Genomic DNA, 17,707 nt, shown 5'->3' with positions numbered 1-17,707 from the left:
TTTATGCTCCAAAAAGAATGATTTTTCGGTCGTTTTAACTAACATAAAGTTCGTTCTTATTTAACTCTCTTAAGGCCGGTTTATTCACCTGTCGTTAAGGCTATTGAACAGTTCATCGATAGGTCAATAAACCGGCCCCTGATCATCCAGAAACATAAAATCCTCGGTATATCTTCACTAACTATCAGAACGTTGAATGGTTATGATTTATGAATATTCCCAAAAAATTCACAAGTACCTATAGGTACATTAGATTTAACAAACGATAGTTAACGAATACTTCATAGAGAGGATGAATATACCGGACCCTCAGAAAAATATATATTTTTATTACGATATTTATCGCAAAGCTTCTCACACAAGAAGATTCTAACATGAAAATTTTACGTCATAATAAAAGTATCTATTCGCCACTATTCAGTACACAAAATCGGTTTTCTAAATTATCAAAGCACAACTGAGAATAAAACTCTATACTATACTTCAATCACACTGAAAATTTGCGATTCCAAAGTACCTATCAAAATTCATAAGTAGGTATAACTTCATTCAAAAAGACAAAAATGAGTCTACTCTTCCTTCATAGTCTTTTTTTTCATTGGAAATTCTGCTATAAAGTGACTTCTCACTTTTGCTTTTCATGAAACAATCTCTCTATCTATATGAAAATCAACTAGTATTTTTTTTTTCCAGAACCTGACAAGGATAGTTTACCAGTGTACTTGGCCGAGCTGCTTAAAGAGCACCAACTCGTTGGAAGCGATAATGGCACACATCAGGATAGAGCATATCACGTGAGTATATTATCTTCTGTCTCTCTCCAAACAAATAACCCTCGTGGGGTAGGGGTCGCTCCCCTACAAGACGGGCTAGACACCCTCTCATCAAGTAGTTTTTACCTGCGCTTTGGATGAATAGAGGAGGGCGAGGAGGCAAGGACCAGAATTTATTTCAACATGGGGCAGGTGGCTTTTATGTGCAGCCATGAAGCAACCTGAAAAAACTTGGGTTATCTGTAACTAGCTGCTGCATTGCTTCATAGTCTCAGTCTGAATTACGCTGAAAACCTGCAAGAAACTCTCGACAAGATATTCAAGGTCGTAGACCTTGGACGAATCGTTCTTATCAATGAAAAGTCAATTACATATGAAGTAGATTAAATCACTTTCCGGAATTTATGGCGTGAACATATGTATAAAGAAACAGGATATATGAATTGTAGGTTGTATATTCTTGAATGTCATTTCAACCCCCAATTCAAACTCCATCTAGAAGCAGTTGCAAACTTTCAAGTTTTGAATTAAGAAGGGGGTGTTTGATACCTGAATTGAAAATTGTTTCATTCTCTTCAAAAATGCTATTCATTTTGGGATTCGTCGCAAAAACAATAGCTGTTAGTGATTTTATTTTCCACATACTGAAGGTTGAATACTTTTCCTGCACGGTTTAAAATTTAAAATTAAAAAAATATTGTACATATCTGATTATTTGGTTTTTCTACTTGATTTGAGATTTTTTTACAGAAATTCTTTCTGATTGAACATTGAAATATTTTGAAGAATATGAAAATACCCTTAAGATATTTGCCCATATTCGTAGTGGCCTGCAGATTACATTTAACAGAATTTTACAGCGACCCCTAAGGGATGAAAGTTTGGCCACACCTGCATATAGGCTCATTGTGCTTCGAATAATTGTAAAAAAATTGGAGGCTGTTTAACAATGAACCTATTATCCACAATTATCGTGAGATTTCTGAGATTAAAATTGAACCTTGTACCAAATTCTCGATTATACTGCGAAAATAAAAAATTAAATAAATAATGGTAAAACAGCAATTACCAACTACAATATGGTGTAGAGACTGTATAGCCTTAAAGACTACTGTATCCTGTATAAATGGTATAATAACAAGGTCGTGCATCACAACTTGTGCAACAACCTTGGAACGTAGGTACCAGAATAGTTCTAACGAAATATTTCACCAACTTACCGTTAGGCGTTAGTCAAAGTTTCGGTCAATAAACACATTCAACGGCAGAGATTTCACCACTCATCATTGGGACACCTCAAATTCTCGCTTAGAAAGTATGCCTTAATCCTACGTGAATATTTTTCATTTGCATGTAAACGATATGTTGCGATAAGAAATAAATTTCTTTTTAGATTTAAGGATTTTCGTGTGTTGCAGAGTGCAAAAGTTCAACTAACGATTAAGTATCCTCTCCTTATCCACATCAGAACTCATAACAGATGTTTAGTCAGAGGTATATAAGCGCTATTTTGTCCAGAAGGATGAAAAGAATTCAATTCAATATTGATCATATCATATCATTTTCGGCATTCTGCTAATTATTAGGAAGCTGTGATTACGAGGGGACAGAGTGATCAGTTTATATTATGATTAGGTGATAAAGGCTTCATTTAGACATTAGCGAAAGTTATAAACAACTCATCTATGCGAAGGGTAAACAAACAGATTCAACAGTGCAAAAAAATAGGATGTAAACATCAATTGGTCCCATTCTTATTCAGCACACAGTCAACTGAATGATGTTTACATGGACACGTGTATTGGCACACATTAAACGTCCTTGGCTTGATGAAATTACATCATTAGATAGATACAGCTTCCTTTGGTCGTTTGAAAGCGCCAACTGGATCATTTTACATTCAAACAAATAGAAGCCTGGTGAATGTGTGATATAATAATTAAGAGAATGGATCCCCTAAAATTATGAAAGAGATGAAGATGAAATTTTTGTTAAAACTATCGAGGGATTAAAAGGCCACTGGATTTCAACTTCGAATATTCAACGCAGATTAAGGGTGGCTGGGGATTTCCTCGAAGCTAAAATCAACGAAAAATGTTTAATGACTTCTAATTTCTCGAAAGTTAAAGAAACTTGTTGACCCGGCGTTCTTAAAATATATTGCGTTGGCGCTATATAAACTAGAACAGAAGAGGGTTTTATGCCTATGATGAAGATATCTGAAGAAAAATCAATCATGTCTTCATGATGTTAATTTTTTCCCAGATATATTTACGATTCAAATATGTATCAAGTTTCGTTCGAATTATCTTGTGTATGAATTCTCTGGAATAGGACCTTTTTATGCGAAATATTGATATATTATTCCTATTTTTTATTATTATCCTGATTTTCTCAGGCACAAAGATGGTACCATTTCAAAGATCTTGTAGGTTGTAGGAGTTTCGAGAACCAACTGTTCCTTATTTCTCTCTTTTTCTAACGCTTCAACATTTTCAGTTTTTGTTGTGTATAGGAAGTAGATATATTCAATTTTGAATTTCAGGGACCGAGTTGTTGTGCCAGGTGAGGAGGATTTTTACTACACGGAGATCGAACTCGGCCTGACAAGTCCCCCTCCCACTTTATCCCACCGGGACATGGCTCGTCCGCCATATGAAGACCCGGAGTACCAGAGGCAGCTCGTAGGAACGATCCGCCAAAATTTACTATCCGGCACCGTCCCCATGCTACCACAATCGCCCCACAAGATAATGAAACTCTCGCCGAGACCGCACAGTCCTAAGACTCACCCTGTATCGCCGCGTAGAGTGAGGGGTGAGAACAAGAAGTGTCGAAAAGTATACGGCATGGACCACCGTGAACAGTGGTGCACACAGTGCAAATGGAAGAAAGCCTGTTCCAGGTTCGGAGATTGACTCAGAAAACCGTTACGACGTGAAATTTGTGTTCTTCGACAAATAAACAATAATTAATCGGCGATATAAATATATACGGGATCTCAATAATTTTTGAAGTACAAGAGTTGATATTCTTCGACTTATAGACGCGATTTCGTCACATTATATCGGGTACTACTAATCGACTTTTCGAAGGCTCTAGCCAGACAACTTTTTACTCCTCCAACGGTCATCGTGAAAATTTGGTGCTTTGCACTCCAACTGAAGTCATTGTTGGATAATTTAGTGCTTTCTAGAGTTGTTTCAGCAAGCAATATTCCACCTCCGAGTCCTCCAACAATTAAAATATGTATTTTCTAACTGTACAAATATTTATTAGTACATTAAAATTGTGAATATCAACGGTTTGGATCTATCAGGAGGAGATCATTCCAAATGCATATAGGGGAATAATAGAGATGACTAGATTATTTATTTATACATATACAGGGCTAATATTTATTGACCTAACCTATGAAAGTCCCTGTATGGGCTCATTTAAAGACTGTTCATCAAATCACGAAATAAAAATTTCAAGTAAATATCATTTCAAATATATATTTTCATAAGTGCATCTTGGATTAACTTTATTGAACTTTTACTTCAAGCGAAAATTATCCTTCCTGATGATGTTCATCACATTTGTTGCTGATTGAAAATTTAATTTTTCCAGTGGGATCATCGGTTCTTATCGAGAAACAAAAGTAAATAGTTAATGGTATAAACTCGCCGATTACTTTCTCGTACTGCCATCACTATCTATCAAGATCAGAACATATTTTCTGAGATATCTACCTCATTTTATCCGATATACATATCGATATCGAAATTTTAACATCTAGTGGCAAGAATCTAATCATTATCGTTATTGTTGGATACTCGAAAACAAACTGACTGAAGAGATAGTAGGACACCAACTGATATGAAGTTCGTGAGAAAAATTTCAGACATAGAATATGTGAAATTGCCAAAATTTAAATGAAGGTAGTCATACACAGTATCGGCTGTATTTCTTCCTTACTGTTGGAGACTAGGAACCCAAGATTTGTTATATTTCTCTCGTCATACGAAGAATTTTGTATTGAAACGAAAAATTGCATAAGCAGTTTCACAATCGAAACTTTGTTGAAGAATTGTGTGGCATATATTCCCTGCTCAATTTTTTTCTACGCAATTAAAGTCATTCTCGACTTTATGAGATACTCGAGTGTATTCATTTCGTTATGACCGCTGGAGTAGGAACACCCCAAATTTTTATTCGTTTTTCGAGAATCAACATCAACAAGATGTTCAGGATGTTATTAATCTATACCTATAATCGAGAGATCAAGATTTGGTCTGAAGTATATTTTGTGAGAGCGTCAAAGGACATCTGAGTGAGAAAGACTGTGAAACGGCAACCACTTAAAAAGCAATCATAAAATTATTTACATTATATTGTTATCGATATCGGAGATTATATTATTATTATGGATGGTGTGTTTGTTCGTTAGTTAGTTTATATAGTTTTGTAAGTGAAAGTTATAGAGTCTACGTATATGCCTTCTGGGAGAGTTTGAAATTTGTGAATTTTCAACATGTATTCACCAAATATGTTCAAGGGGAAAAATAATCTTTGAACTTCCCAAATTTCCAAAGAATTTGGAAAATCTAAATTATTCGCGAATAAAAGTATTATACATACAGAAATCTATTCAGTATTCATATAAAACTAGGAGTTTGAAAAGCCACAGGTACCTGAAAATTTGAACAAAAACTCAAAAACAGCTAATTCTAGAGATTGTCAAAGACAAAACAAATCACATCGAAGCTTCGAAGAACGGTCTCTATAATGTGCGATGCTAATTTGATGTTGAAAATTCACATTCTGCTGAATATTGTAACTAGACTGGATCTCCACAACCAAAGCGCATAATAAAAGCGCTACCTTACCTTTATCTGCTAAATAAGTGTTTGAAGAACCAAATTCATAGCTTCTCGAAACTCGTGCAGCATTTACCCCATCACCCCATCATATTTTTCTCTCTTGGGTTGAAATTAAGTAGAAATAAAGTATATCTTGTATGCATGAACCCAGAGCTACTCAGAGATCAATTCTTATTTTAGTCCTCACTCAGAGGCCAACCTGAATTTGTTGAAGGTCAGTATTTTGTTGGCTTGATTGATTTTGAATTGAAATAAATATCTAGTAGCTTGCATAATGTTCACGTGTACAGATACTATATAAGCATTATTTTGGAGTATAAGATTACTGAGTTATAATATATATTGATGGAAAGGTAAAACGGAGGAAAGAATCGTTGATGAGACAGGTGAACATCACATAATTTTGCCTCTGAACCATGCTTTCCTTTGTCGTTTTAATGAGTGGGAGTGAGAATGATCTTTTCTGCCATATATTTAGTTAAGTTTGAGAAAGGGGCCTCACAAGACACTTGTCACATTCCGGCATCTCAATACTGCCTGTCAGAAGAATCGGAGCTCCGAAAGTTTTTGTTAAATATGTCCGCATAATTTTTTGTAAGGAGGTTGCTGATTTGCATACGTCAACGCTGTACGATTGATTGTTTATATCTCATTTCATTACCTCTTAGATGTTTATGTTATTATCATACTGTTCTCGTGTTAGATATTTATATATTTTCAGAGTATTCATATACATATATTTTATTATTATTGTAAGATTGATTGAATCAAGTTAAGGTTCATTGTGTAATATGAAAATCACAATTTCGAGATCTATATATTTTACATTTAATAAAATGATACATATTCACCAAGCATGTATTCAAATGAAAATGTATGACTGAGATACCTTTGAGTGATTCTTGAATTTTTCCTTGGAACTATGGATGAAATATATTATATTATTAATTATAACCCTATTTTTCATTTCGAAACCTACTAGGATGCTGATACTGTGGTCTGCAATTGAGAAGAATATCGAAAAATGATTTCATTTCCCTCTTCAAAAATAGTAGTAGTTTCCTTTCAAACATATAGAATTTATTAATTATGACTGATTATTTTAGTGCTGTTCTCTGAATGTAAGTTGTCATTGTTTGAATTACACCTGGAAAAGGTGTAGGTACACTACCTACATAGAGGATTTTGTCGTTCTTTGTACTACAAATTGGCGAATGCACTGGTAATATTGTAGAGTGTAAAAATTCTCTATCATTTCATAACTTATCTAAACTCTCTTCTGAAATTCTCATTGCATTCAGTATATAGTAGGGCGCATAATCGAACGCATCTAAAGAATTATATCTATTTACTATTTTGTGAAAAAATTATCGATAGCAACAACTTAGAAACTGCCCATATTGACTTAGTGCTGCAACAATTTATTATTATAGGAAGAATTAATCATTCAGAGTTTCCAAAATCAATTGAGAAAACTTATGGAAATTTGATCGAGGTATTATGAAGATGAATCAGTTGAAAAGCAACATAACTTTCCATTTTTGAAGAAAAGAAATACCTAAAGTGTGAGAGAACATACTTGAGTGAGAATATTTTGAGGAGTAAGGATTCAATAATAATTGATTTCCTGAGGGCTACATCATCTACACTGAACGTGTAGTTCGGAAAGTCTAGCACATTGTGAAGGAAAAAAAATAAGAAAAAACTGATCTACTGAAAATGACAAATTGGTGCGTGTGTCATTAGGACAGGTTTTGTTGAAATTTTTCTTTAATTGAAAATGATGCGTATTTCCCGTCCGAATAAGAAGATAACTGAAATAATAAGTAAATTAGGAAAGAAGAAATTGATATCTGTCGAGTTGAACCCATATAAACCCATCGATTATAATATCCTTGCCATAATCAATCCAAGTTTTTGTTCTCTTACTTGGATAGTCAACAGAAACGATCCTACCAATCCAAAACAGTTACCGCCAATCATTGTTGCGAAGGATTTAATAAAAAGGGGTTATTTGGTACTGGTACACATCCCAGGAATATTTTACTCGAAAGAGAGAATGAGGAATATTCTGCTCATCCTGAAAGAGTACGGTGTACGGAATATATTCGCAATGAGAGGTGGAGGACCCTGGTTGAAAATAGAACATTGCGACTTTCCGTTCGCTCAGGATTTCATTGAGTTCATAAGAAGCGAGTTTGGCAACTATTTCGAAATAGTCATTGCAGGATTTCCCCACGTTCATCCAGCTACTGGAACTATGGAGAATGAGATGTTTTTTCTTAGACAAAAAGTTCAAGCTGGGGCAAGTCTGATATGCACTCAAGCCTGCATGTCTCCCTCTAGATACTTCCGTTATAGACAAATTTGCACCGAATACGCTATAGATATCCCTATCATTTTTGGGGTGCTGATATTCAAATCGTACAATGATTTCGTGAGAATCAAAAGGATGTGTTCCAACATCGACTCGAATATATACAAAAGTGCAATACAAGCCAAGAGGGGACACAAAAGTAAACAGCATGGAAGAAACTGGACAAGGTCGCTTATAGAAGAGTTATTGCAAAATGATCTAACGACAGGTTTGCACATCTTCTCGCAAAATCAATTTGAGATAGCCAAAAATATACTTTTTGAAACTGGAGCGCATAGCTATAAAGTAGATATGAAAAGAATACAAACGACTCATTGAATGTATGTGTTTTATTTTCAAAATTTGCAGACATCACTCAACTCGACGATTAAACGGTGACAAGAAGTTAATCATTTATTCATTGTGGCCTAGGAGGGTTTAAAGAATGCTTGAAATGCTACTAGGCTCTCTACTAAAACAAGTCATCATTCACAAATAGACAATGATGAAATTTTGACTTTATCATACAAGCGTTCGAAGAGACATCTTCATATTTAATATGAGGAATGGCAAATCAATTCAATACACTTTTCGATCTCCGCAGTGGGTATCTTAGATATATTTTTTTTTAACAATAAAATTATCTGAAAAATTATCGACCACTTTTTTATTTTCAGTTGGTTATTGTGTCTTAGAAGGCGCAAGAGATCGCAATGGATAATTGACAAAATTAACAATTTTCATTTCCTACATGTCAAAAATGACCTGTTATAGATACAATTGGAAGTTAAAATGTTTTAATTTTCTGAAATACTAAAATCAAATCATGGTCAATACATTCTTGAGATATTTCTATCGCTTAGATTCAAAGTATTTGTATTAAATATAAGCCTTGAAATGACCCATTATGTACTCAACTCATATATAGCCCTTTCAAAAACTTATTTTGCTAGCTTTGGACGCTACGGAGATTAAATTCAATCCATATCGAAACACACCTCTAGAAATATAAGTGGAATCAGGAATTCAGCGTGTTTCAGTTGGGACACCTTGAGGGTACATAACACTCTTAAATGATTAGACAAATTTAACTACCGCAATAACCCCCACTGGATCTGTCGTTGTTGTGTCCACTGATATAGGTAGGACAGAGTTGTTTATCCTAACAAATTTTTATAAGAATAATCCTATCCTCGATTAACAATTTTCTAGGTAGGTATAGGTACCACTATCGCAACTACATGCAGTAATTTTTTATCTGGTCCACTAATCATACTTTGACCAATTTGTCCTAAGTGGACTCGAACGACTGAAATTTGCGTTAGGCGACAGAGGCGTTCTTGGGATTGTTCGCAGCACAACAATGAACAGCACAACTGTACACAAAAGTAAAAGTTAATGATGAATCATTGATACAATAAATATATAATAAAAGTTAATTGTTATACATGTTGAACGGATGGATTACACCGAAAATATAAATATTCCAAATATAATATTCACCTTATTTCACACCTAATGCATGAATATAAACTAATATTTTCCTGAAAAATCAGGAACTAGAAGTAGAAGTGTAATTTGAAAATGGAACGGATGATGGCTTCCGTCTCTTTTTCAAGTCAGCCTTACATTTATTAGCCTCGCTTTCAATTAAAATATTATTAGCTAACTCAAAGAAATTTTGTGTGAATATGTGAACTCCTACAGTTAAGTCACTCTTGAGTAACTCCCTTATGAGATAATTCGTCCACTTTCTTCCATGCTGCTTACTCTGGCGGGATCTCTTGGCTTGTAGAGCAGCTCTATAGACACTTTTATCGATGAAGCAACACATTCGTTTAACCCTTACGAAATCATTGTAAGATCTGAACATGAGCAATCCGAAGATAATCGGGATATCTATCGCATATTCAGTGCAGATCCTCCTATAGTTCAAGTACCTCTGTGGGGACATGCAAGCTTGGGTGAAAATCAAACTTGCTCCAGCTTCAACTTTTTGTCTGAGGAAAAACATCTCGTTTTCCATCGATCCGGTAGCTGGGTGAATGTGAGGAAATCCTGCAATGACTATTTCGAAATAGTTGCCGAACTCGCTACTTATGAACTCTATGAAATCCTGAGCGAAGGGAAAATCGCAATGATCTATTTTCAACCAGGGTCCTCCACCTCGCATTGCGAATATATTGCGTACACCGATTTCTTTCAAGACCAGCAAAATATTTCTCATTCTGTCCCGCGTATAAAAAATTCCGGGAATATGAACAAGCACAACGTATCCTTTTCTTATCAGATCTTTGGCGACCATAATAGGTGGCAATAACCTTGGGTTTTTGGGATCATTGCGGTTGGCTATCCAAGTTACTGAACAAAAACTGGGATTAATTCTGGTTAGAATGTTATAATCGATTGTTTTGTATGGATTCAACTCGACAGAGATTGTTTTTTCTTTTCCCAAATGCTGTATTATTTCTGTTAGTTTCTTGTTAGGATGAGACGTTCTTATCATTGTAAGTTAATTCGATCCCAACCCGTCAATGACATCCAAAGTCAGAATGAAAATATTGAAACCCATAGAAACTGATCGAAGATTATTGAAATCGTGAAAAAAATGTGCTGCAACATGTAGGCTAAATAAAACCGAACATAATGGCCTTTCGGCTCTGCCACACCTGTAGTTAATTTTTCATTATTTCCCAGAGAAATTATTTGAAAAAAAATGGTACTTCTGGGGCGATGGGAAGATCGATTGGATAAGCGTCTTGGAATATACATAGGTGGATGTGGAATTCAGATAAATTATGCGTCACCAATTATAGCAGAAAAGAACTTCTTTAACTGAGCTAAATAAATAAGTGCTATATCTGGTAAAGTTTGAAAAGTTTTTTAGTTTTGACTAATTTGTCCTACATGTTATACAGAAGTAAATGGGAATACTAAGAGTACTATTTCAAACGACAATAATTTTCAGAACATTTTATTCCAAAATAAAACATCACTATAGTACCTTAACACTATAGAAATTATTGATTTTTCAACTCCACATATCAACAGATTTATGGCCAATTCTAACACAGTTAATAATCAATTGTAGAAAAAATAATAACAAAATATAGGCATAATAGCTGTTAAGCAATATCAGTAGCTTGATATGATATAATAAAATATCTTCAGAGTCGCCTCAAACTGAATATTTGAGATGAAACAAAGTATGTACATAATGTCCAGATATTTACATTTTTACATGGAGACCAATATATCTTCTTAACATGAAAGATTTGTGGATCACAAAAAGTATCACCCAATATGGAGTACAATGCTCAGATCCCTCAGAAACCATTTAAGACTGGCATTTCAAATTCCAACAATATTGAGTAATAATGAGATATTTTCTGGGAATAAAAAACCAGAATACACATTTATGTTCAAGAAATAATGTTACAATACAAATAAGAGCATCCTCTTAATTTTGGGACATGAAATTTGGGGGAAAACTAGTTCTTGTTCTTGAAATATTGCAGCAATTAAAACATTGTACATTATAAATTAATAATTGAATTTAATTTCATATTACAAGAAATGTTCAATATGTCTGAGCATCGACAAACCAATTAACAAGGTTTCGAACAAAATTGAAATCTCTTGAATAGTTTCAATATTTTTAAAATGATGAAATCAACGATCAAATTTAGTATCAGAGATGAAAAATCTAAGCTAAGGGGATATAGATACTTTGGATCAATATCTGACGTGAAATAATTGTATTTAAATTTTAAAACTTCATGTAAATTCATTGTTTGAGATTCTTATCATTAACTGTCCATTTTCCTCTCCCCTTCAGTTATATTTAATCTGTATATGACACAAAATTGAATATTCCCCACAATTATTAAAATTTTTTTTCAATCTTTGCAATGTTATTTCCATCTTCTTTACAGGTGTTTCACTCAAAGCACCCATTAGAAGTATCTAGATATTATTATCTAAAATCCTATTTTATAATAGGATTTTAGAGGATCAAAATGAATAAGCAGGATCTATTATTCTCAAATCTTCCTGTCTCTGTGGTTCATCCAGGTTATAGTGCAAGTAGAGCCAAACTTTGTTATTTCTTTATATTTTAAAACATTTTTAGATTCACCACAAAATTTAAACTATGTTTTTTTTAACTTCCCCATGCCCACCTCAAGGTTCTTGGGATTTGTAAACTTGACATGAGGATGGTCTTGAATAAAGAAGTTGAAAATTATACTATCTTCAGAGAATACTCTCTAAATTGTACTTGTTGTCTAGGCTAGATTAATGAGAATGTTCTGCAGAAGTTCAAAATTGACTCTAAGAGTAGTAAACAGGAAAAAGTTCATTTTTTTCAAAAAGAACAACCTTTTTTTTACAATCATCAAAAAGGACAATTAAATCTCTATCTAACAATATTTTACACCCTATTCCTAAATCTGGAGATTTTCAAGAAATTATTTTAACTCATTCATAATTTGAGACAAAATGAATTAATATCTCCAGAACCTTGTGGTTAGGGTAGGAGAAGTTCAAATAAACTGTAGTTGAAATTTTATGAGGAATCCAAAACTGTTTTCAAATATAGGGTATCCCATTTGAAATAATAACCTGCAGTATAACCAGAAGTACCACTGAGATGAGAACATATTGGTTGAATAGATCCCGGCCATTCATTATGATCCTCAGATTTTCAGAAAGAAATCTCATTAGTTTGTCTGGCTACTTTAAGTGGGCTGTGAGTAGAACACCTTCTATATCTGATATTCAATATTCATGAGACTTGCAATATTTTCGGTAACCTATGCCTAATTCAATATCACCTATCAATCGGCATGAAAAAAGATTAACATTTATTTTATAAAATCTCTGAAGTATAAGTATACTTGGTATACAAAAAGCAAAACAGTTTTATGAAAAAAACTAAAACAAATTATAAAAAATCAAAACTAATGTTTAAACTTTGATTGTTTACATAACATACTATCAAGTGTTGCTTGTTTAGTAACTTTTTTACCTCTCCTTGGCGCAGAGCTTCGTGTTGAATAACTTGAGCTATTGAAATGTTCCTGTAACTTTTTAGCTAATTCATAATCAGATTTTACTTGTAATTTGACTTTATCTGAATCAATAATATTTTCCAGATTCACATCTTCAATTTTATTGTTTCTGGTTAGTCTTTTTTGAGGTAGTTTTACGTCCATTTCCATTTTACCAAATCCTTTGAATGGTGAACTTGGAGAGTCCAGAAATCTAGCAAAACTCGAATCTGGTTTGATCCTTTTGTTTGGAGAAACAAAATCAGGAGAATTATTAGACAACTTCCGTTTCACCAATATATTAGCCTTGCTTTGCGTTTCATTTTTATTTTGGTTAACTTTTTGTCGAGTTGAGGGTCCCTTAGATGTAACTGGTTGTATAAAATTGTTTTTCTTTTTTTTTCCTGGACTCACATTTTTCTTATTCGTTTCAGGGCTCCTCAATTGATTCTTTTCTGTAGAAAGACTACCAACTTTGGTCATTGGTTTTACTGATTTACAACTTGTTTGTTCTTTCTCTCCCAAAGAAAGTTTTCCAAATGCAGCAAAGGCTGAGTTCAAGGGATCATTCTTGAGCATATTCTGGCCTTTTGGAGCACTGAAAATAGAAGTTATATTATATTATATGGCATCTAAGATTTATGCAATATCTTACCTCAAATTGTTAGTTTTCACTTCTGCTCTAACAGCTGGAACTCTTATTGGGATAGTTTTTTGACAAGGAAGACTTCGTCTATAATCAATTGGCTTGAAATAGCGGCACTCTGATTCTATTGAATCACTGCTATCACTATGATTACCCAAGTCCAAAACATGTTGAAGTTCCAAACTCATTTTTTGATTCAGCATACTCAAAGTGAGTGGATGAATATCTTCATCTCTACTTTTACCCATTGTTTCATAATCATTTCCTATATCATGACATAATATACGACAAGTATAATCTTTCGTAGCATAATTGATTTTTTTCTCCTTTTCTTGTTTTGGTGGAATTGATTGATTTTTAATACTTTCATTCTGTAAGAACCTATCTAATGGACCACTCTTTTTTGAATTATTATTATTATTTGATGATTTCATTTGGGAACAAGGTATTTCTGTACTTTTCTGATTGTTAACGGTATTTAACTCCTCAGCTAATTTTCTGGCAATTTCTTCGTCCAATCTCAATTTTTCCTCTTCTATTATTCTTTGATACTCCTCTTCTTCATTTAATTTCTGAATCAGAGCTTCACTAGCTTTAATCTCAGCTTCCCTTTCCCTTTTGAATGATTCAGTTTCTTTTTTCATTTGAGTTTCATATTCCTTCTTCAGTTCTCCAGGCTTAGCTAATTGAATCAATGGATCTTCTAAAAAAAAGTTCCAAGTTAAAACAGAACTATTATAAAATTAATATCAAAATTCTTTACCGTAGTCTAGGTTTTCTTCAATACCATCAAGTTTATTTTTTATTTGTTCTGGAAACAACTTTTTAATGGCATTCCAGTAATCTAGGTTGATTAGTTTATTATCTTTTTTACAAGTCCTCAACCAAGAACCAATTCTCACTCGACAAAGGGGGCACACCAGATTTGCATTTTCCATAGTGCCTTGAAAACATGATGAACAGAATACATGATTGCAGGGAAGCGTCACTGGCTCTATCAAAATACTTCGGCATATAGGACATAACACTTCCTTCACTGTCAGATTATCGTAATCTATAGCTTGTTCAACTTTTACAACTCTTGCACCTCGCCTTGGTGCCATTTTTTATTTATTTTGACCAAGAATAAACTAAAATCTATCAAAATGCCTTTTGCGATCACAGAATAATGTGAAATGTGTCATTTATTTGAACTACGAACCAAAGAGATTCCTCTTTTTACGAACTGAATTTGCTACATTTTTTCGATTGTCTTGTTTGTTCCTCTTTGGTTTGTCTTTTTCCAAATACCAAAAAATAAATCTAGAAGAGCAGTTGCTTAACAAGATACCTATAACTCAAAACCACATTTTAACAAAGATTTCTTTGATATTAATCAAAGATGTAACATGTTACTCGTCGATGATAATCTTTGATAATACTCTCTGGTTGAGGAGAAAAGAGGTTATCTCATTGACAGACGACCTCCTCTTGTAAGCTCGTTCATTTAACGAGTAAAAATACAACTCCAGAATGGAGATGATTATTTGGGAAATCCATAGTATCATTTGATAGAATATATTGTGTTATTGAATTTCTTCACGCTCCATAAGAAAGTATGAGAAAAGAATAAAATTGAGACACGTGTTGAGAATATAACCCATAAAAATGTCTTCACCGATACCTTTGACTGGTGAGTAAAAGCATGAAATTTTCTGCCTAAAAAGCTCCCTTAATAAATACAATTTTAGTTCGAAGTTCTATGGGTATATCTGCATTGACAGGCCCTCCTGAGTTCAAAGCATTAAATGGGTTTAACACTGTCACAAGCAAAAACTGCAGATCTATACAGTTCAGTCCCAATGGAGATATTTTAGCTTATTTGAATGATTCTCAGTGAGTCACTTGATCCCAATATTTTATCGTAATCCATACCACAATGTTTTAGGTGTGTTTTGCTTGATACAACTAACTGGTCTACCATAGCTACTATTCAACCATGTAAGGCCAATCAAATGACTTTTTCTCCAAAGGGAACCTTTTTACTTACATGGGAACCATTCGCTATTACTAAGGCAAACCCTAATGGCGGTCCAAACCTTCACATATATGAAACTAAGACTGGTAAATTAATTAAAAGTTTTGAACACAAAAAACAATCTAATTGGTATGCAAAATAACAATTATACAAATATATTTAGTTCTAATAATGATCATTATAGGCAACCCCAGTGGAGTTCAGATGAGAAATTACTATCAAGATTAATTAACACTGATATTGTATTTTATGAAGATCTCAATTTTGATAAAATAGTGACTAGGTTGAAATGTATCAAAGTTAGATCATATGGTTTGTCGCCTAATCCAGGAACCTACTTTTTCATATGTCATTCCCCAGGCAGTCCGGGCCAACCATCATTTGGCAGGTATAAAGCAATTTTTTTAAAACAGAAAGATTATAGAATTTTTCGTAAAGTGGTTCACAACGGTTGTGAACTGTACAGAGCAAGGGCAGATAGAATTTCCTTACCCTAAAATGGAATTACGCTTGCTCTGTACAGTTCACAACCATTATGAACCACTCTAGGAACAAACCTTTTATTACATTACTTTTCAGACTATTTAAGTATCCCAAACTTGAAACTCAAGATGCTATTGCCAGTAAAAGCTTTTTCCAAGCTGATAATGTTGATTATTTATGGAATTCTAAGGGAAACAATGCCCTCCTACTTACTAGTACAGAAGTTGATAAAACTGGGGGATCATACTATGGTAAACAAGGCCTGCATTACATTGGTCTTAATGGACAAACAATGATGTTGACAATGAGTGAGTATATATTCATTTAATTCTTTACTAAAATGAAGTGAGAGGTAAAAATTATCTTTTTTTTTCACTTAGGTAAAGAGGGACCAATTTATAGTGTTGAATGGTCTCCAAAGAATACTGAATTCTGTGTAATATATGGCTTTATGCCTCCTAAAGCTACAGTATTCAATTTGAAATGTGAACCCGTTTTTGAACTGGGAACTGGATCCTTCAACTCAATTTACTTTAACCCACAAGCTAACATTTTGTTATTGGGAGGATTTGGCAATTTGAGTGGTAACATATACACATGGGATACACTGAATTGGAAACAAATTGGTACTTGCTTAGCCCCAGATACAACATTATTAGAATGGTCACCAGATGGTGCCCATTTTTTAACAGCCACCACTTCCCCACGGTTGAGAGTTAATAATGGTTTTAAAATATGGCACTTTTCTGGTGCTCTTCTCCATGAGAAGCCATGTGTTGATGAAGAACTCTATGATGTTGCATGGAAGGTGAGCTGATGCACACTATTTAATGGGTTTCTAATTTTTTTTTTTTTTAGAAATATCCTAAATATACATTCAAAGAACCAAGTATCTCTGAGAAAGTTCAGGGCATTGAATCTTCACAGCCTCAAGCCTCAAAAAAAGCCTATGTTCCTCCATCTCTTAGAAATCGACCTACTAATCCCAAAGTTCAAGGTGAAGGTGAAAAAGCTCATAAACCAGGTTAGTTTCGAGTATTTCTTTCAAAAATGCAAATCAAATGATTATCTATATAGGTGGTGATTCTGGACCATCCAAGGCTGCTTTGAAGTTGAAGAAAAAGAGAGAAGCAAAAAAAGCTAAAAAAGTAGATGAGGATGAGCAAAAACCCTCTGCAACTGTTGTTAGCTCTGTTCAAATAAACTTGAGTGGAGATCCAGAAAAGGATAAAAAATTGAAAAATTTAAAAAAGGTGAAATTATATTGATTTGTGAATGTATTCGTGTTTAATTCATTTTTTTACAGAAACTTGATGCAATTGAGAAGTTGAAAGAACAGCAATCTCAAGGAAAAGTGCTGGAAATCAATCAACTAGCTAAAATAAAAGGAGAAGCTGATTTACTGAAGGAATTGGAGCAGTTACAAGTGTGATTTTATACATGAAAATATATTTATCATGTTGATTTTCTAACAATAAAATATATTTTGAGGAATTTGAAATTATTTGGGTTTTAA

General features: G+C 33.7%; 4 protein-coding genes across 4 annotated transcripts in view; 2 read left to right on the top strand and 2 right to left on the bottom strand.

The window, feature by feature from the left end:
• LOC123310807 (zinc finger protein 395-like) overlaps positions 1-6,592 on the top strand; it is a 71,067-nt gene extending 64,475 nt beyond the window's left edge. The window contains exons 5-6 of the mRNA XM_044894473.1: positions 694-794; positions 3,319-6,592. Coding sequence (XP_044750408.1) covers positions 694-794; positions 3,319-3,691 — 474 coding nt within the window. The 3' untranslated portion in view covers positions 3,692-6,592. The remainder of the gene's footprint in view (positions 1-693; positions 795-3,318) is intronic.
• Positions 6,593-9,402: 2,810 nt separating this feature from the next.
• On the bottom strand, positions 9,403-10,521 carry LOC123311764 (methylenetetrahydrofolate reductase-like). Its single transcript, XM_044895850.1, has one exon. It carries the CDS (start codon positions 10,498-10,500, stop codon positions 9,547-9,549), a length of 954 nt encoding a protein of 317 aa, XP_044751785.1. The 5' UTR covers positions 10,501-10,521; the 3' UTR covers positions 9,403-9,546.
• Positions 10,522-10,954: 433 nt separating this feature from the next.
• Positions 10,955-14,856, bottom strand: LOC123311586 (E3 ubiquitin-protein ligase RNF169-like). The gene is made up of 3 exons (XM_044895631.1): positions 14,455-14,856; positions 13,701-14,394; positions 10,955-13,643 (listed from the first exon to the last, which is right to left on the bottom strand). Exons 1-3 carry the CDS (start codon positions 14,792-14,794, stop codon positions 12,956-12,958), a joined length of 1,722 nt encoding a protein of 573 aa, XP_044751566.1. The 5' UTR covers positions 14,795-14,856; the 3' UTR covers positions 10,955-12,955.
• Positions 14,857-15,130: 274 nt separating this feature from the next.
• Positions 15,131-17,692, top strand: LOC123312065 (eukaryotic translation initiation factor 2A). The gene is made up of 9 exons (XM_044896260.1): positions 15,131-15,363; positions 15,422-15,566; positions 15,619-15,837; positions 15,893-16,096; positions 16,288-16,499; positions 16,572-16,999; positions 17,050-17,215; positions 17,269-17,444; positions 17,498-17,692. The coding sequence occupies exons 1-9, from the start codon at positions 15,339-15,341 to the stop codon at positions 17,621-17,623; spliced, it is 1,701 nt and encodes a 566-aa protein (XP_044752195.1). The 5' UTR covers positions 15,131-15,338; the 3' UTR covers positions 17,624-17,692.
• Positions 17,693-17,707: the final 15 nt, after the last annotated feature.

This window comes from Coccinella septempunctata, chromosome 4, assembly GCF_907165205.1.
Source record: "Coccinella septempunctata chromosome 4, icCocSept1.1, whole genome shotgun sequence".
NCBI lineage: Eukaryota > Metazoa > Arthropoda > Insecta > Coleoptera > Coccinellidae > Coccinella > Coccinella septempunctata.
This window is presented reverse-complemented; position numbering and strand designations above follow the sequence as displayed.